General features: G+C 39.0%; 1 protein-coding gene across 1 annotated transcript; it reads left to right on the top strand.

The window, feature by feature from the left end:
• The first annotated feature begins 5,056 nt into the window (after positions 1–5,056).
• On the top strand, positions 5,057–9,687 carry LOC147347258 (olfactory receptor 2J3-like). The gene has a single exon (XM_086369709.1). It carries the CDS (start codon positions 5,530–5,532, stop codon positions 6,454–6,456), a length of 927 nt encoding a protein of 308 aa, XP_086225835.1. The 5' UTR covers positions 5,057–5,529; the 3' UTR covers positions 6,457–9,687.
• Positions 9,688–18,849: the final 9,162 nt, after the last annotated feature.

Genomic DNA, 18,849 nt, shown 5'->3' with positions numbered 1-18,849 from the left:
TTTTCTGATATTTCTGTTAAATAGAGAAACACCCAATTGCTCTCCTAAAGATTACAGTTTTTAAAATGTAATTTTATTACAATATATGATTTCTAAATCAAAATTTTCTTTCTACAGATGAACTATGTTAGCTAGAAACAATATAACAATTTAAAAATGTTCATTAATTTATAAACTCGTGGTGTACTTTAATACTAGCAAGTAAATTATTGGATGTAGATTAGTAATCTAAGGTAATTTCACTTGTTTATATATTATTGCAAAACTCTTGACAAGACATCAAGGAAAATTACTGAGAAAAAAGTTTGGAAATATTAAATAATTTTGTTATGTTTCTGAGTTTTGATAGTTACCGTCTTTGTTACGGTTTAAATGGTCTTCAAAGATTTTTTTCAATACTTTTGCAGTACTAAACTTGGCCTTGAAGCTTAAAAATGTTGGCAGGCAGAATTAAATTAATAAGGCAAAGTTTAGTCTTTACATATTCCATTAAAAATAATTTATTTATTTTTTTAATTTAAATTTATTTATTTTAATTGGAGGCTAATTACTTTACAATATTGTATTGGTTTTGCCATACATCAACATGAATTCGCCACGGGTGTACCCGTGTTCCCCATCCTGAACCCCCCTCCCACCTCCCTCCCCGTACCCTCCCTCTGGGTCGTCCCAGTGCACCAGCCCCAAGCATCCTGTATCCTGCATTGAACCTGGACTGGCGATTAGTTTCTTATATGATATTATACATGTTTCAGTGCCATTCTCCCAAATCATCCCACCCTCTCCCTCTCCCACAGAGTCCAAAAGACTGTTCTACACATCTGTGCCTCTTTTGCTGTCTCGCATACAGGGTTGTCGTTACCATCTTTCTAAATTCCATATATATATATATGTGTTAGTATACTGTATTGGTGTTTTTCTTTCTGGCTTACTTCACTCTGTTTAATAGGCTCCAGTTTCATCCACCTCATTAGAACTGATTCAAATGTATTCTTTTTATTTATTTATTTTTGACTGTGCCGCGTCTTCATTGCTGCCTGGGCTTTTCTTTAGTTGCAGTGAGCTGGGGCTACTCTCCAGTTGCAGTGGGCAGTCTTGTCATTGCAGTGGCCTCTCTTGTGGTGGAGCACTGGCTCTAGGGTGCGCAGGCTTCAATAGCTACAGCACGTGAGCTCAGTAGTTGTGACTCCTGGGCTCTAGAGAACAGGCTCAACAGTTGTGACTCTCAGGCTTAGTTTCTTCGAGGTATGTGGGATCTTCTTGAATCAGGGATTGAACCAGCGTTTCCTGCAATGGCAGAAGGGTACTTTACCATTGAGCCACCAGGGAAGCCTATGGATTCTGTTTTTAGAAATGTTTCATGCTTCCCTTTCCACCTCCCCATTAGACTACCTCTGACAAATATTCCTTTAAATTTGGCCCTTAGAATGATGAAGAAATCAGGAAGAAACTTCAGGACAACTCATCCCCTTCCCTATACAGCAGGCTTAAAACATGTTTATTAGTGATATTGTTATCTTAGTACAACTTTATGGTATCATGTTGAAGGTATTCCTTAGAAACTGTTCTAACTAGGACAACTCTTTGAAGGGCATTAATTGCTGCTTTGGGACTTACCCTCCCACTGAACCCAGTTAAGGAAAGCAAGTGTTTATTCTTTTGTTTCCATAAAGGCACCATTTGCTCTAGGAAAAGGGGAGGTCCATCCCCTGACACAGTGAATGCTCTAATGACTTCCTCTTTCCAGCTAAAACCAGATCTTTTTGGTAGACTCAGGACTCTGTCTTATGTAGCAATGATAATCACAGTAATTTTCAGACTCTGCTTTTCTATATTGATGTAGTAGGTTAGAATATATGGTACACACAGCCATTTATGCTGGTGATTTCCAAGAGATGAAAACTAGAGATCAGATCAGTCCACACATAGGACTGATAGAGGGCATAGATTCTGTAGACAAATATAGGGAATGAGGACAGACAGAGGAAGAACAGAAGTGGAAAGAACTGTTTGAGTTTTACTTAAGCACTAGGTGAGAGTATTAAAGGACTAATATAAGAAAAAACAACCTCGCCAAGGATATGGGAATGGGAAAAAGACACTTGTGTCCACCACTGTTTCTTCCATCTATCTTAGTTAAAAAAAAGAGAAGAGATATTTCATTTCACAACCCATGAAATCTACCTTTGATGAAGTCTTTATTTTTGTCTCCTTTGGTAAGAAGTAAAGTAAACCATAAAGTTATTACCTTTTCTCTACTTACATCTGTTTTTTTTTTTTTTTGTCTCTTATCTCATATTCCTCTCTAACATTTATTAGTATGTTGAAGGATAGATCATACAACAGATTAAGATATGGCTGTAACTTTGTTTTAATCAATATACTAAGATTTTTAGGCAATTGAACAAGGAAGAAGAAAGTTATATCCACAATAGAAGAAGCAATGACTGAATTTGGGTTTATATTTCTCATGATGTACTATTTCCCTTCTAGGGCAATTGAAAAATAATTTCTAGATTTTTCTATCATCTCTCAAGAGGCAGTGATCTCTACGTGATGTAATCTTCGTAATTCACTATTTGACCATTGCCACTTTTTGATTCAGCCATGGTGAACTTCATCATCCAGTGGGCTCAACAACACCTTCTCTGGTGAGGTCTGACCTGTAGCCTTAAGCAGGAAGTGCCTCTTTCCAAACTTGTCCTTTCTTAGATATTGTCTCTTGGTCCAAGATTCATTTAGAGTTCTAGTTGCATCTTTATAGTTATTCTCCTTCCATAACTTAAAGTTCTTTATGTTAATCTTCTGTTTAATTACAAAATTTTCTTTTTAAGTAATGTAATATCTGACTCTCCTGCATGGTTTCTGAGCTACAGAAAGTAGTCTAGTTTAGTGTAACTAGTGAATGATTAAGAGTTTAAAGGCCTGAATCAGTCTTACTGTTGTGGGGTTAAACTATTTCTAACTTTCATGCTGAAACTCAACAAATTAGCTACTGCTCACAGCTTTTTGAGGAATTGCACTTATAAAACATGAGTAATTAAAAGACCCCAGTAGAGATAATTGGGGGATTCCCAAGTGGTGTGATAGTAAAGAATCTGCCTGCCAATGCAGGAGGTGCAAGAGACGTGGGCTTGATCCCTGAGTTGGGAGGATCCCCTGGAGTAGGAAATGGCAACCCACTCCAGTATTCTTGCCTGGAGAATCCCATGAAAAGAGGAACATAGTGGAATATAGTCCATGGGGTCACAAAAAGTCAGATATGACTGAGCACACACACAGGCAATAGAGGCAACCATGGATGGCTCTGCTGTGAATTTTACTTATTTTGGCCAATAGCTTATTAGAAAGTGGGAGAGAAAAAATTGGCTATGGAAGAAGGGAAGCAGATATGATGTGTCAATGTCGAGTAAGGCAAAGCATTCACAGAGAGAAGGAGGGATATTTAAATAGTGGTTATTATACCTTGTCATAGTAACTATATAACAAAAGACGGTATTTATCTTTCCTATGAAAGACTGAAAACCCACAAGAGAAAAAAAATCACTTAGGAGTCATAAATATTTATGAAATGCACTTTATTATTATTATTTTTAATAAAAAGAAACCTAAGGTTCTCTAGGTTCAATATATAAAATGACAGAGTCATTTAATGGTTTCAATAAACATTCAGAATTCTTCTCTAAGTTGGAGAATAAAAATATATGTAGACATTATAAATTATGAGCAGAATTTGAATATGGTCTCAGTTACTGTCCTAGAGGAAAGAAACAATGTGAAAACGTCCTTGAGGCTCTGTGTTCAGGTGTCTCAACCCTGTGATACACAGGAGCAAACTTTTAACTTTCAGCACCAGTAGTTGGATTCCTCTCCATCTTCTCCCAACCTCACATTCTTCCTTGCTTCTTTGTTCTCTGGATGGCTTTTATCTTCCTTTTTCTAAAAATACCTCTTTTCAAATCGGTGATGTTTTATGTCCTTTAAAAGGCATTTTATTACTGTTTCCCCCATCTATTTCACAGACTAGTCATGTGAACTAAGATTTTCAGCTTTGTTTGTATCATGAGTAATCATAAGTTGATGTCCATATGTTTCTATTTAGCTTTCAGTTTAGAAATAAATTGTGAGTGCAAGTAAAAAATAGGGAGATAAAGTTAGTCTATAAAAATATTTACTTGAAGCTCAATGTTTTCACCCTATATAAGCATTTTGAAATCACAAATAAATTTGATGTTACTTGTATCTTTTCATCTATATGTAAGATTCATATTTAGCTTTCAGTTTAGAAATAAATTGTGAGTGCAAATAAAAAATAGGGAGATAAAGTTATTCTATAAAAATATTTACTTGAAGCTCAATATTTTCACCCTATATAAGCATTTTGGAATCACAAATAAATTTGATGTTACTCATATCTTTTCATCTATATGTAAGATTATTGGGATTGCAATTATTCTGTTTTCTATAATCACATAAATAGAAATTGCCTGAAAATGATGAAGAGAAAACTAAAGCTATTTGTTTTAAAAAAAGATTGTTTTATGGAAATTTTCTTCTGTTGGTATATTAGGATTTTTTCAAGTTACTTTTAACATAGATGTCTTGCTTAGATGAGTAAGAATAACTCAACAGTTAAGAAGTTCTTTTCTATAACAACACAAATATCTGGATGAAACATAAAAGCTAAAAATACTTTGTAACTTTTTGTTACTTTTTATTCTAGATTGAATTTACAGAAAATGTGCTAAAGTGGTATAAAGAACTATTAACCTTTTAAGTAGATTCAGCAATAGTTTGCATTCTACCTGAAAGACTTATTCTATAATCTCTTTTTTTCTCTCTCATATATCTATATCTATCACATATGAATCTATGTATCTATCATCTATGTATATATCTATTATCTATGTATAAATATATTAATTTCTATCTATTTACCTATCACTATCTATTATCTATCTATGGTATCTTTTTTTCTGGACAATAATAGTCTAATTTGGAGATACCATGTTCTTTTCTGCTAAATTCTATTGTTTATTTCCTAAGAATAGGAATGCTATTTTACATAATCATTGTATAGTTAACAAAATAAAAAAATTGAACATAGATACTGTATTATTATCTAAGCTATAATATATAATTATATTATAGCTTAGATAATAGTGGGGTGCCATCGCCTTGGTATTCAATTCTTTGATCTGGCTTCTGTTTCTTTTCTAAGTGTTTCTATGGTTCTTGGAGAATTTCCACACTTTTTTTGAATCTGTGTAGTTCTTTCCTTGGACTTCCCAGGTGGTGCTAGAGGTAAAGAACACGTGACAACAGATGAAAGTGACACAGGTTTGATCCCTGAATTGGTAAGATCCCCTGGAGCAGGAAATGGCAACCCACTCCAGTATTCTTGTCTGGAGAATCCCATGGACAGAGGAACCTGGTGGGCTTCTGTCCATAGGGTCACAAAGAGTCAGACACAGCTGAAGCGACTTAGCACAGCACAACACAATTCTTTCCTTAGGTAACAAGCAAAGCATGATGATGGAAAGAATCAATGCAAGTTCTGAAGACAACTTTGTTCTACTGGGTTTTTCTAATTGGCTTCAGCTTGAGTTAGTTCTCTTTGTGGTTATCTTGATGTTCTACTTGATGACATTGATAGGCAACCTGTTCATCATTATCTTGTCATACCTGGAGTCCCATCTCCACACTCCCATGTACTTCTTCCTCTCAAATCTCTCTTTTCTGGATCTCTGCTACACCACAAGCTCCATTCCTCAGTTGCTGAGCAACCTCTGGGGCCCAGTAAAAACCATCTCTTACAATGGCTGTATGATTCAACTTTATTTTTTCCTTGCATTGGGATCCACAGAATGTGTGCTACTGATGGTGATGTCCTATGACCGTTATGCAGCTGTGTGTAGACCCTTGCATTATACTGTCCTCATGCACCCTCGTTTCTGTCAACTGTTGGCTGTGGCTTGTTGGGTAAGTGGCTTTACCAACTCAGCACTTCACTTCTTGTTTGCCTTCTGGGTACCCCTGTGTGGACATCGCCAAGTGGACCATTTCTTCTGTGAAGTTCCAGCACTGCTTCGACTGTCATGTGTTGATACTCATGCTAATGAGCTGACCCTTATGGTCACGAGCTCCATTTTTGTTCTCATACCTCTCATCCTCATTCTCAGCTCCTATGGTGCCATTGCCCGGGCAGTGCTGAGGATGCAGTCAACAACTGGACTCCAGAAAGTCTTTGGGACATGTGGAGCCCATCTTATGGTTGTATCCCTCTTTTTCATTCCAGTCATGTGTATATACCTCCAGCCACCATCAGGAAATTCTCAAGATCAAGGCAAGTTCATTGCCCTGTTTTATACTGTTGTCACACCTAGCCTCAACCCTCTAATCTACACCCTCAGAAACAAAGATGTAAGAGGGGCCGTAAAGAGACTAGTGGGGTGAGAATGGTCTACTATACTTGTGACAGTAATGGTATAATGGAGCATCTGTTTCACCAATAGTTCATCTACCCATCCACACGTCAACCCTTCTTTCATTCACTCACTCTATTAGCACTTATTTTGTACTCTCACAAGGTCACAGAGTTCAGGTGGCAGATAGGAATTAAACACAGTCTGCCTAAATAGTAATCACTCTTCAGTGGATATAACAGCCATGTAAAACATGAATCAAACATCAATATTAATTTTATCAGTGCAGAAATCCAATAAAAATATCCGTTACTTAACTGAAGATGAAGCATAGAATTTGTTGTAAAAATTGATAAAATTCAGATGTAAAATTCCTATGGAGAGATGATATTCTTAATTTAAAATGACCTAGAATATGTCTTTCAGTTTCTCCCTTTATAGGCAAAATTTGTCATAAAATTTTTCTTCTGTCTTTGGTTTAATAATGAAAGATAAGTCTTTACTCCAACACTGTTATTCTCTTTTGAATACTAGTTAATATTGAAAAAAAATTTAGTGTATTCTTTGATATTCCATTATCATTAGTAAGAAAATAATTTTGATGAATTGTACCAAAAAGGGCTTTCAAATAATGCCCCTCATATTTTCCTTTTTTTTTTTTCAAGTCAGTGAGACTTGTAAAGGAGGTGAAAATAAGTTGCAAAGCTATGCTATATAGCACATAAAGTAGTGGTCATCCTAGGCTAGGTTTTGTTAAGTGAAGTTAGAGCATGGTGCACCTGCTTAACTTAAGAAGTGATAAAGAATGTCTGAGTTGACTGAGTACTAGGCTCTTGAAAAATGAGTTGATGAATCTGATGGGTATTTGAAAGAATTATGTGAAAATATATTAGAAAATATTTGTGATAAAAGCTGTATGAAAATGCTAGTTGTTTTTTCCTTTTCAAACTCAATCTGATTTGAATATTTGTGGTTAGAAAGTTCATTATAAAAATCAACTGACACATTTTCCAAACAAATGTATTTTTATCAAAGTATAATTTTATTACCTATGTTACTGCCACCATCTCCATCTGAAATGTATACTATGTATATAACACTTTAAACTGAACCCACATTGAGCTGAAGAATAATTAAATTTAAAGTAAAATCTTGGCAAAACCTGAATTTTGAATGGTAACTCAAATGTCAGTTGTAGTTTTTGAAGCCTTTAAATTTTAGGTATGATTGGTTCAAACCCTATTTCCTAAAGTATTAAAATGAAAAACACATCCAAAATCTTCCCCTCAATTTTCTGTATGGCTTGCAGTTATATTGATTCTGATGTCTTTGTCTTCTCCTTTGTTTATCTGTGATTCAGTCTTTATCTCCAACTAGGTGTATATGGGGTATATTCAGTTATGCTTAAGCTACTTTCCAGAAAATGAAGAGCCAAGAATCATGTCTATAAAAGAACTTTTATAGACATAATTGGGGCCAAATAGAGTGAACCATCACAGAGGAAAACAAAAACTTTAAAAAACTTAAAAGACATAACTGAGTTCTTTGAACCATCTTGCATTTATGGAAATACCACTATTTGGGATACTGCATGCAGTACCCAGGTCTCTCACTGCCTAAATTTTCAGATACAAATCCACCATAGTCCAATTACAATTCACAAACAAAAATACTCAAAAGAAAAATTTCATAGACTTATCAGATCTATCTTGCAAGAATATTCTATGTATACTTGAAGAGAATGTTTATCCTTGTGCTGATAGATGGGATATATATGAAAGTCTGTTAAGTCCAATTGGTATAAAGTATGGTTCAAGTCCAATTTTTTAAATAGATTTTCTTTCTGGGTAATGTACCCATTGCTGAAAATGAAGTCCCCTACTATTACTGTGTTGTAGTGTTGTCTGTTTCTCCCTTCAGACCTGTTAGTGTTTGCTTAATTCATTTAGCTGCATCAGATTAGATCAGATCAACTGCTCAGTCGTGTCCAACTCTTTGTGACCCCATGAATCGCAGCACTCCAGGCCTCCCTGTCCATCACCAACTCCCGGAGTTCACTCAGACTCAATTGTGAGTTTTGAGGTGTCTGTGGGTTTGGTGTGACTTTGGGCAGCCTGTATTTTGATACTAAGGGCTATGTTCCTGCATTGCTAGAGAATTAGCGTGGTGTGTCTTGCTCTGGAACTTGTTGACTCTTGAGTGGAGCTTGGTTTCAGTGTAGGTATGGAGGCTTTTGGATGAGCTCTTGTTGATTACTATTCCCTGGAGTAAGGAGTTTTCTGATGTTCTCAAGTTTTGGATTTAAGTCTCCTGCCTGTGGCTTTCAATTTTATTCTTACAGTAGCCTCAAGACTTCTCCATCCATACTGCACAGATGATAAAACATCTAGGTTAGTGGTGAAAAGATTCTCCACAGTGAGGGACAACCAGAGAGGTTCACAGAGTTACATAAAAAAGAGAAGAGGGAGGTGGGAGTTAGAGGTGACCAGGAGGAGAAGATGGGGAGTCAAAAGGGGAGAGACCAATCTAGCCAGTAATAAGTTCCCTAAGTGTTCTCCACAGCCTGGAACACCCAGAGAGATTCATAGAATTAAGTAGAGATGAGAAAGGGGAGGGAGGAGATAGAGGTGACCTGGGGAAGAAGAGGGAGAGTCAAAAGGGGACAGCAATCAAGCCAGTAATCACACCCCTAAGTAAAAATTGGTACTGAAGATTAGAGTCTTCAGTTCCGTTCAGTTCAGTCACTCAGTCATGTCCAACTCTTTGCGACCCCATGAATTGCAGCACACCAGGCCTCCCTGTCCATCACCAACTCCTGGACTTCACCCAAACACATGTCCATCGAGTCGGTGATGCCATCCAGCCATCTCATCCTCTGTTGTCATCCCCTTCTCCTCCTGCCCCTAATCCCTCCCAGCATCAGAGTCTTTTCCAATGAGTCAACTCTTCGCATGAGGTGGCCAAAGTACTGGAGATTCAGCTTTAGCATCATCAGTCCTTCCAATGAGCACCCAGGACTGATGTCCTTTAGAATGGACTGGTTGGATCTCCTTGCAGTCCAAGGGACCCTCAAGAGTCTTCTTCAACACCACAGTTCAAAAGCATCAATTCTTTGGAGCTCAGCTTTCTTCACAGTCCAACTCTTACATCCATACATGACCACTGGAAAAACCATAGCCTTGACTAGATGGACCTTTGTTGGCAAAGTAATGTCTCTGCTTTTGAATATGCTATCTAGGTTGGTCATATCTTTCCTTACAAGGAGTAAGCGTCTTTTAATTTCATGGCTGCAGTCACCATCTGCAGTGATTTTGGAGCCCCCCAAAATAAAGACGGACACTGTTTCCACTGTTTCCCCATCTATTTGCCATGAAGTGATGGGACCAGATGCCATGATCTTCGTTTTCTGAATGTTGATCTTTTTTTTTTTTTCTTTTTTTTTTTTACAAGTGGTTGACCAGATTTCCCAGCACCACTTGTTAAAGAGATTGTCTTTAATCCATTGTATATTCTTGCCTCCTTTGTCAAAGATAAGGTGTCCATATGTGCGTGGATTTATCTCTGGGCTTTCTATTTTGTTCCATTGATCTATATTTCTGTCTTTGTGCCAGTACCATACTGTCTTGATAACTGTGGCTTTGTAGTAGAGCCTGAAGTCAGGTAGGTTGATTCCTCCAGTTCCATTCTTTTTTCTCAAGATCGCTTTGGCTATTCGAGGTTTTTTGTATTTCCATACAAACTGTGAAATTATTTGTTCTAGCTCTGTGAAGAATACTGTTGGTAGCTTGATAGGGATTGCATTGAATCTATAAATTGCTTTGGGTAGTATACTCATTTTCACTATATTGATTCTTCCAATCCATGAACATGGAATATTTCTCCATCTATTAGTGTCCTCTTTGATTTCTTTCACCAGTGTTTTATAGTTTTCTATATATAGGTCTTCAGTTTCTTTAGGTAGATATATTCCTAAGTATTTTATTCTTTTCGTTGCAATGGTGAATGGAATTGTTTCCTTAATTTCTCTTTCTGTTTTCTCATTATTAGTGTATAGGAATGCAAGGGATTTCTGTGTGTTGATTTTGTATCCTGCAACTTTACTATAGTCATTGATTAGTTCTAGTAATTTTCTGGTGGAGTCTTTAGGGTTTTCTATGTAGAGGATCATGTCATCTGCAAATAGTGAGAGTTTTACTTCTTCTTTTCCAATTTGGATTCCTTTTATTTCTTTTTCTGCTCTGATTGCTGTGGCCAAAACTTCCAAAACTATGTTGAATAGTAATGGTGAAAGTGGGCACCCTTGTCTTGTTCCTGACTTTAGAGGAAATGCTTTCAATTTTTCACCATTGAGGATAGTGTTTGCTGTGGGTTTGTCATATATAGCTTTTATTATGTTGAGGTATGTTCCTTCTATTCCTGCTTTCTGGAGAGTTTTTATCATAAATGGGTGTTGAATTTTGTCAAAGGCTTTCTCTGCATCTATTGAGATAATCATATGGTTTTTGTTTTTCAATTTGTTAATGTGGTGTATTACATTGATTGATTTGCGGATATTGAAGAATCCTTGCATCCCTGGGATAAAGCCCACTTGGTCATGGTGTATGATCTTTTTAATGTGTTGTTGGATTCTGATTGCTAGAATTTTGTTTAGGATTTTTGCATCTATGTTCATCAGTGATATTGGCCTGTAGTTTTCTTTTTTTGTGGGATCTTTGTCAGGTTTTGGTATTAGGGTGATGGTGGCCTCATAGAATGAGTTTGGAAGTTTACCTTCCTCTGCAATTTTCTGGAAGAGTTTGAGCAGGATAGGTGTTAGCTCTTCTCTAAATTTTTGGTAGAATTCAGCTGTGAAGCCGTCTGGACCTGGGCTTTTGTTTGCTGGAAGATTTTTGATTACAGTTTCAATTTCCGTGCTTGTGATGGGTCTGTTAAGGTTTTCTATTTCTTCCTGGTCGAGTTTTGGAAAGTTGTACTTTTCTAAGAATTTGTCCATATCTTCCTCGTTGTCCATTTTATTGGCATATAATTGTTGATAATAGTCTCTTATGATCCTTTGTATTTCTGTGTTGTCTGTTGTGATCTCTCCATTTTCGTTTCTAATTTTATTGATTTGATTTTTCTCCCTTTGTTTCTTGATGAGTCTGGCTAATGGTTTGTCGATTTTATTTATCCTTTCAAAGAACCAGCTTTTGGCTTTGTTGATTTTTGCTATGGTCTCTTTTGTTTCTTTTGCATTTATTTCTGCTCTAATTTTTAAGATTTCTTTCCTTCTACTAACCCTGGGGTTCTTCATTTCTTCCTTTTCTAGTTGCTTCAGGTGTAGAGTTAGGTTATTTATTTGACTTTTTTCTTGTTTCTTGAGGTGTGCCTGTATTGCTATGAACTTTCCCCTTAGGACTGCTTTTACCGTGTCCCACAGGTTTTGGGTTGTTGTGTTTTCATTTTCATTCGTTTCTATGCAAATTTTGATTTCTGTTTTGATTTCTTCTGTGATTTGTTGGTTATTCAGCAGCGTGTTGTTCAGCCTCCATATGTTGGAATTTTTAATAGTTTTTCTCCTGTAATTGAGATCTAATCTTACTGCACTGTGGTCAGAAAAGATGCTTGGAATGATTTCTATTTTTTTGAATTTACCAAGGCTAGCTTTATGGCCCAGGATGTGATCTATCCTGGAGAAGGTTCCATGTGCGCTTGAGAAAAAGGTGAAATTCATTGTTTTGGGATGAAATGTCCTATGGATATCAATTAGGTCTAACTGGTCTATTGTATCGTTTAAAGTTTGTGTTTCCTTGTTAATTTTCTGTTTAGGTGATCTATCCATAGGTGTGAGTGGGGTATTAAAGTCTCCCACTATTATTGTGTTATTGTTAATTTCTCCTTTCATACTTGTTAGCATTTGTCTTACGTACTGTGGTGCTCCCGTGTTGGGTGCATATATATTTATAATTGTTATATCTTCTTCTTGGATTGATCCTTTGATCATTATGTAGTGACCGTCTTTGTCTCTTTTCACAGCCTTTGTTTTAAAGTCTATTTTATCTGATATGAGTATTGCTACTCCTGCTTTCTTTTGGTCCCTATTTGCATGGAAAATCTTTTTCCAGCCCTTCACTTTCAGTCTGTATGTGTCCCCTGTTTTGAGGTGGGTCTCCTGTAGACAACATATGTAGGGGTCTTGTTTTTGTATCCATTCAGCCAGTCTTTGTCTTTTGGTTGGGGCATTCAACCCATTTACGTTTAAGGTAATTACTGATAAGTATGATCCCGTTGCCATTTACTTTATTGTTTGGGGTTCGAATTTATACACCATTTTTGTGTTTCCTGTCTAGAGAATATCCTTTAGTATTTGTTGGAGAGCTGGTTTGGTGGTGCAGAATTCTCTCAGCTTTTGCTTGTCTGAGAAGCTTTTGATTTCTCCTTCATACTTGAATGAAATCCTTGCTGGGTACAATAATCTTGGCTGTAGGTTATTTTCTTTCATCATTTTAAGTATGTCTTGCCATTCCCTCCTGGCTTGAAGAGTTTCTATTGAAAGATCAGCTGTTATCCTTATGGGAATTCCCTTGTGTGTTATTTGTTGTTTTTCCCTTGCTGCTTTTAATATTTGTTCTTTGTGTTTGATCTTTGTTAATTTGATTAATATGTGTCTTGGGGTGTTTCGCCTTGGGTTTATCCTGTTTGGGATTCTCTGGGTTTCTTGGACTTGGGTGATTATGTCCTTCCCCATTTTAGGGAAGTTTTCAACTATTATCTCCTCAAGTATTTTCTCATGGTCTTTCTTTTTGTCTTCTTCTTCTGGAACCCCTATGATTCGAATGTTGTAGCGTTTAATATTGTCCTGGAGGTCTCTAAGATTGTCCTCATTTCTTTTAATTCGTTTTTCTTTTCTTTTCTCTGATTCATTTATTTCTACCATTCTATCTTCTAATTCACTAATCCTATCTTCTGCCTCTGTTATTCTACTATTTGTTGCCTCCAGAGTGTTTTTAATTTCATTTATTGCATTATTCATTATATATTGACTCTTTTTTATTTCTTCTAGGTCCTTGTTAAACCTTTCTTGCATCTTCTCAATCCTTGTCTCCAAGCTATTTATCTGTGATTCCATTTTGATTTCAAGATTTTGGATCAATTTCACTATCATTATTCGGAATTCTTTATCAGGTAGATTCCCTATCTCTTCCTCTTTTGTTTGGTTTGGTGGGCATTTATCCTGTTCCTTTATCTGCTGGGTATTCGTCTGTCTCTTCATCTTGTTTAAATTGCTGAGTTTGGGGTGTCCTTTCTGTATTCTGGCAGTTTGTGGAGTTCTCTTTATTGTGGCTTTTCCTCGCTGTGTGTGGGTTTGTACAGGTGGCTTGTCAAGGTTTCCTGGTTAGGGAAGCTTGTGTCGGTGTTCTGATGGGTGGAGCTGTATTTCTTCTCTTTGTTCAGTCGCGCTGTGGGGAGGGAGGGAGGGATGCTGCAAACAAATAACACTGGCGTGTGCTCGCAGTGCCTCAGCCACACTGGGTCTGCCCCCGCTCACGGCGCGTGTAGCCTCCCTGCCCACACTGCTCGGGCTCTAGGTTGTTCCGCCGGGAACAATCCGAGGCTGGCCCTGGGTTGCATGTACCTCCCAGGTCCAAGCCGCTCAGGTTCAGGCACTCGGGTAGCCCTCAGAGGCGCAGACTCAGTTGGGCCTGAGTTTTGTGCTCTTCCCAGGTCCGAGCGAGCAGCTCAAGTGATGAGGTGTTTGGCGAGCGCCAATGCTGCGACTTATCACCTCCCCGCCACTCGGTTATCTGGGTGTAAAACCGGTGCACCTTCTCAGGCAGATGTTAACCGTCCAGACCCCCAAGAAGTTTTAGTTAGCAAAGAAGCCTGCTTACAGTTTTATAGATAATGTCTCTCTGGGGCTGCGATTGCCCCCTTCCGGCTCTGGCAGCCTGTCACCGGAGGGGGAAGGTCTGCAGCCGGCTATCTCTGTTCAGTCCTTTGTTCCGTGCGTGGGCCTGGCGGTCTTAGGTTAGGGCTGGCTTTTCGCGTGGTAGATATCCCACAGTCTGGTTTGCTAGCCCAAATTATTTTGCTCAGATAGTGCTCAGGGTATTCAGGCCAGATTCTTACTCTGAGCGATGCAGCCCACGCTGCGCCTCCCTGCCCAGCCCCCGCTTGCTAATGGCGCGTGCAGGCATCTGCGCTGCTTCTCCGCTGGGGGAGTTACCGTAGGACTCGCAATCTTCGAGTTTTAATTGTTTATTTATTTTTTCTCCCTGTTATGTTGCCCTCTGTGCTTCCAAAGCTCGGCACAGATTCGGCAGTGAGAAGGTTTCCTGGTGTTTGGAAACTTCTCTCTTTTTAAGACTCCCTTCCCGGGACGGAACTCCATCCCTCCCTCTTTTGTCTCTTTTTTTGTCTTTTATATTTTTTCCTACCTCCTTTTGAAGAGTTGGATTGCTTTTCTGGGTGCCTGATGTCCTCTGCCGGCATTCAGAGGTTGTTTTGTGGAATTTACTCGACGTTTAAATGCTCTTTTGATGAATTTGTGGGGGAGAAAGTGTTCTCCCCGTCCTACTCCTCCGCCATCTTGGCTCCTCCCCTGAATGTTGATCTTTAAGCCAACTTTTTCACTCTCCACTTTCAGTTTCATCAAGAGGCTTTTGAGTTCCTCTTCACTTTCTGTCATATGGGTGCTGTCATCTGCATATCTGTGGTTATTGATATTTCTCCCGGCAATCTTGATTCCAGCTTGTGCTTCTTTCAGCCCAGTGTTTCTTATGATGTACTCTGCATATAAGTTAAATAAGCAGGATGATAATATACAGCCTTGACATACTCCTTTTCCTATTTGGAACCAGTCTGTTGTTCCATGTCCAGTTCTAACTGTTGCTTCCTGACCTGCATATAGGTTTCTCAAGAGGAAAGTCAGGTGGTCTGGTATTCCCATCTCTTTCAGAATTTCCCACAGTTTATTGTGATCCACACAGTCAAAGGCTTTGGCATAGTCAATAAAGCAGAAATAGATGTTTTTCTGGAACTCTCTTGCTTTTTCGATGATCCAGCAGATGTTGGCAATTTGATCTCTGGTTCCTCTGCCTTTTCTAAAACCAGCTTGAACATCTGGAAGTTCACGGTTCACGTATTGCTGAAGCCTGGCTTGGAGAAGTTTGAGCATTACTTGACTAGCATGTGAGATGAGTGCAGTTGTGCGGTAGTTTGAACATTCTTTGGCACTGCCTTTCTTTGGGATTTCCTGGGGCTTCCCTGGTGGCTCAGAGGGTACAGTGTCTGCCTGCAATGCAGGAGACCTGGGTTTGATCCTTGGGTCAGGAAGATCCCCTGTAGAAGGCGAATGGCTAACCCACTCCAGTACTCTTGCCTGGAAAATCCCATGGACAGAGAAGCCTGGACGACTACAGTCCATGGGATCGCAAAGAGTCAGACATGACTGAACAACTTCACACTCACTTTCTTTGGGATTGGAATGAAAACTGACCTTTTCCAGTCCTGTGGCCACTGCTGAGTTTTCCAAATTTGCTGGCATATTGAGTGCAGCACTTTCACAGTGTCATCTTTCAGGATTTGAAATAGATCAACTGGAATTTCGTCACCTCCACTAGCTTTGTTCATAGTGATGCTTTCTAAGGCCCACTTGACTTCACATTCTAGGATGTCTGGCTTTAGGTGAGTGATCACACCAGCATGATTATCTGGGTCCTGAAGATCTCTTTTGTACAGTTCTTCTGTGTATTCCTGCCACCTCTTCTTAATATCTTCTGCTTCTGTTAGGTCCATATCATTTCTGTCCTTTCTCGAGCCCATCTTTGCATGAAATGTTCCCTTTGTATCTCTAATTTTTTTGAAGAGATCTCTAGTCTTTCCCATTCAAAAATATAATATTATAAATATTAAAAAATTCAATCACAAAAATTATAAAAATATGTATATGAAATTTGCTTTAAAAATAGGGTCTTCTATATGTGAGACAGCAAAAGAGACACAGATGTAAAGAACAGACTTTTGAACTCTGTGGGGGAAGGCGAGAGTGGGATGATTTGAGAGAATAGCATTGAAACATGTATATTACCATATGTGAAATAGATAGCCAGTCCAGGTTTGATGCATGAGACAGGGTGCTCAGGGCCGGTGTACTGGGATGACCCAAAGGGATGGGATGGGGATGGAGGTTGGAGCAGGGTTCAGGATGGGGAACACATGTACACCCATAGCTGATTTTTGTCAATGTATGGCAAAAACTACTACAATATGTAAAGTAATTAGCCTCCAATTAAAATAAATTATTTAATTAAAAAATAAAATAGGGTCTTTTTTTTCCCCCAAAGTAATAGTAGGTTATAAAAATGAGAATTAAAAGAGTAATAAAAAACTTACAAAAATTAAAAAATGATAATAGTAAAAATATATCTAGGAATTTCTCTGGAGCTATTGAGGGCAATGTAGGGTCAGTTCAGTTTCAGATAGTTCCTTGTTCTAGCTTATACTTCTTCTCAAGGTCTATAGGCACCTTCCAATGCTTAGTCAATGCTAACTACATGGTTTAAATCTGTTGCACCTATCACTTCCAGAGTTGTTCCCTCTTCTTTGTTTATTTTGGCTTCCTCTGTTTTCAAGTCTCTCCAGTGTCTAATTTCTGCCCTGACACAAGGGGGCAAAGGTGGTCACTTAGTTAGGCTCACTTGTTCAGTTGTGCTGTGGGGAGGGCAGAACACTGCAAACAAATGTCACTGGCGTGTGTGGGGAGTGCTCCCAGTGTATAGACCACAATGGGTTTGCCCCAGCTCATGTTGTGTGTGCTTTTCTGGTCTACACTGCTCAGGCTCCAGGTTGCTCTGCAGGGGAATTGTCCAAAGCGGGCCCTGGGTTTTGTGCACTTCCTAGGTCTAAGACACTCAGATTCAGGTTCTCGGGTACTCCGCAAAGGCACAAATTTGGTTGGGCCTGCGTTTTGTGCCCTTCCCAGGTCCTAGCAACTCAGGCGACCAGGTGCTTGGCAAGGACACTGTCCCAGGTGAATCGTGCGTCTTAATCACCTCCTCGGTCCTGGCCACTTGGTTTCTTGGGTACGCTGCATGAGTGCCGTCTCAGGTGTGCCGTGTGTCTCCTTTGGGGAGCTGATCTCTGGCTGTGACCATCCTGGCAGATGTCAACTGTCTAGGATCTTAGGAACACTTGATTAGCAACTAGGAGCCTGCTCACAGTTTGGTGGGGGATGCCATCTCTGGGGCTGAGATTGCCCTTTGCCTTCCGGTTCTGGCTGTCGCCAGCCTTCCTCTCTGCCTCCCATGGGTGGATGGGCTGGTCTGCAGTTGGCTAGCTCTCCTCTGGTATTCGCTCAGTCCTTTGTTATGTGAGCAAGCCAGGCTGTGCCTTAGGTTAGAGCTTTTCGCGGGGAAAGTTCTCTTTCTCTATCTTTTTTCCCCTCTTTCTGGCTATCCCACAGTTTGTGATGCTATCTCATGTTAGCTCCCTCAGATTGTCCTCAGGGCATTCAGACCTGGTCCTTACCCTAAGCCTGCAACCTGCGCCTCCCTGTTCAGCCCCCGCTCGCTGGTGGCAGATGCAAAGAGTGTCTGGGCTACTTCTCCACTGGGAGTTGTGGTTAGGCGCCTATTCTGTGGGTTTTTTTTTTTTTTCCCTCCCAGTCATGTTGTACTCTGAGATTCCAAAACTCCCCACAGGCCCGCTGGTAAGAGGGTTTCCTGGTGTTTGGAAACTTTTCCTTCTTCACGACTCCCTCCCTGGTATGGGTCTCCGTCCCTAACTCTTTTGTCTTTCTTTTTGTCTTTTGTATTTTGTCCTACCTGCTTTTAAAGAGAATGGGCTGCCTTTCTGGGTGCATGGTGTCTTCTGCCAGTGTTCGGAAGTTGTTTTGTGGAAGTTGCTCAACATTCAAATGATCTTTGGATGAATTTGTGGGGGAGAATGTGGTTTCCCCATCCTATTCCTTCACCATCTTCCCCATTTCCAATTGTTTACTTTTTCTAGATTCCATGTAGAAGTGATAACATGGAGTGTTTATATTGATATTTAATATATATATGTTATATATATATTATAATCTCCCCTTTATCTCCTTTATCCATTCAAATGTTGGTGAACACTAAGGTTGCTTCCATATCTTGGCTATTGTAAATAATGCTGCAATGAACGTTGGATTGTACATATCTGTTCAAATTAGTGTTTTTGTTTTCTTCAGATATATATACTCAGGAATGGAATTGCTGGATTGTAGAGTAGTTGTACTTTAGTGTTTGAAAACCTCTAGTAAGTTTTCTGCAGTGGCTGTATCAGTTTACATTCCCATCAAGGGTCTAAAAGAGTTTCTTTTTTCCACATTCTTGCCAACATTTGTTGTTTGTAAAGTTTTGGATGATAACCATTCTGATAGGTATGAGGTAATGTCTCATTCTGGTTTTGATTT

The sequence above is a fragment of the Bos grunniens genome, chromosome 23, assembly GCF_055505025.1.
Source record: "Bos grunniens cultivar Pamir isolate PY7600 chromosome 23, Bosgru_T2T1.0, whole genome shotgun sequence".
Taxonomy (NCBI): domain Eukaryota; kingdom Metazoa; phylum Chordata; class Mammalia; order Artiodactyla; family Bovidae; genus Bos; species Bos grunniens.
Note: the sequence above shows the minus strand (reverse complement) of the source record. Positions and strands in the feature narration are given on the sequence as shown.

Bases quoted from the DNA above. Each gene is read 5' to 3' on its own strand.
- LOC147347258 (XM_086369709.1), top strand. From the start codon at position 5,530: ATGATGATGGAAAGAATCAATGCAAGTTCTGAAGACAACTTTGTTCTA.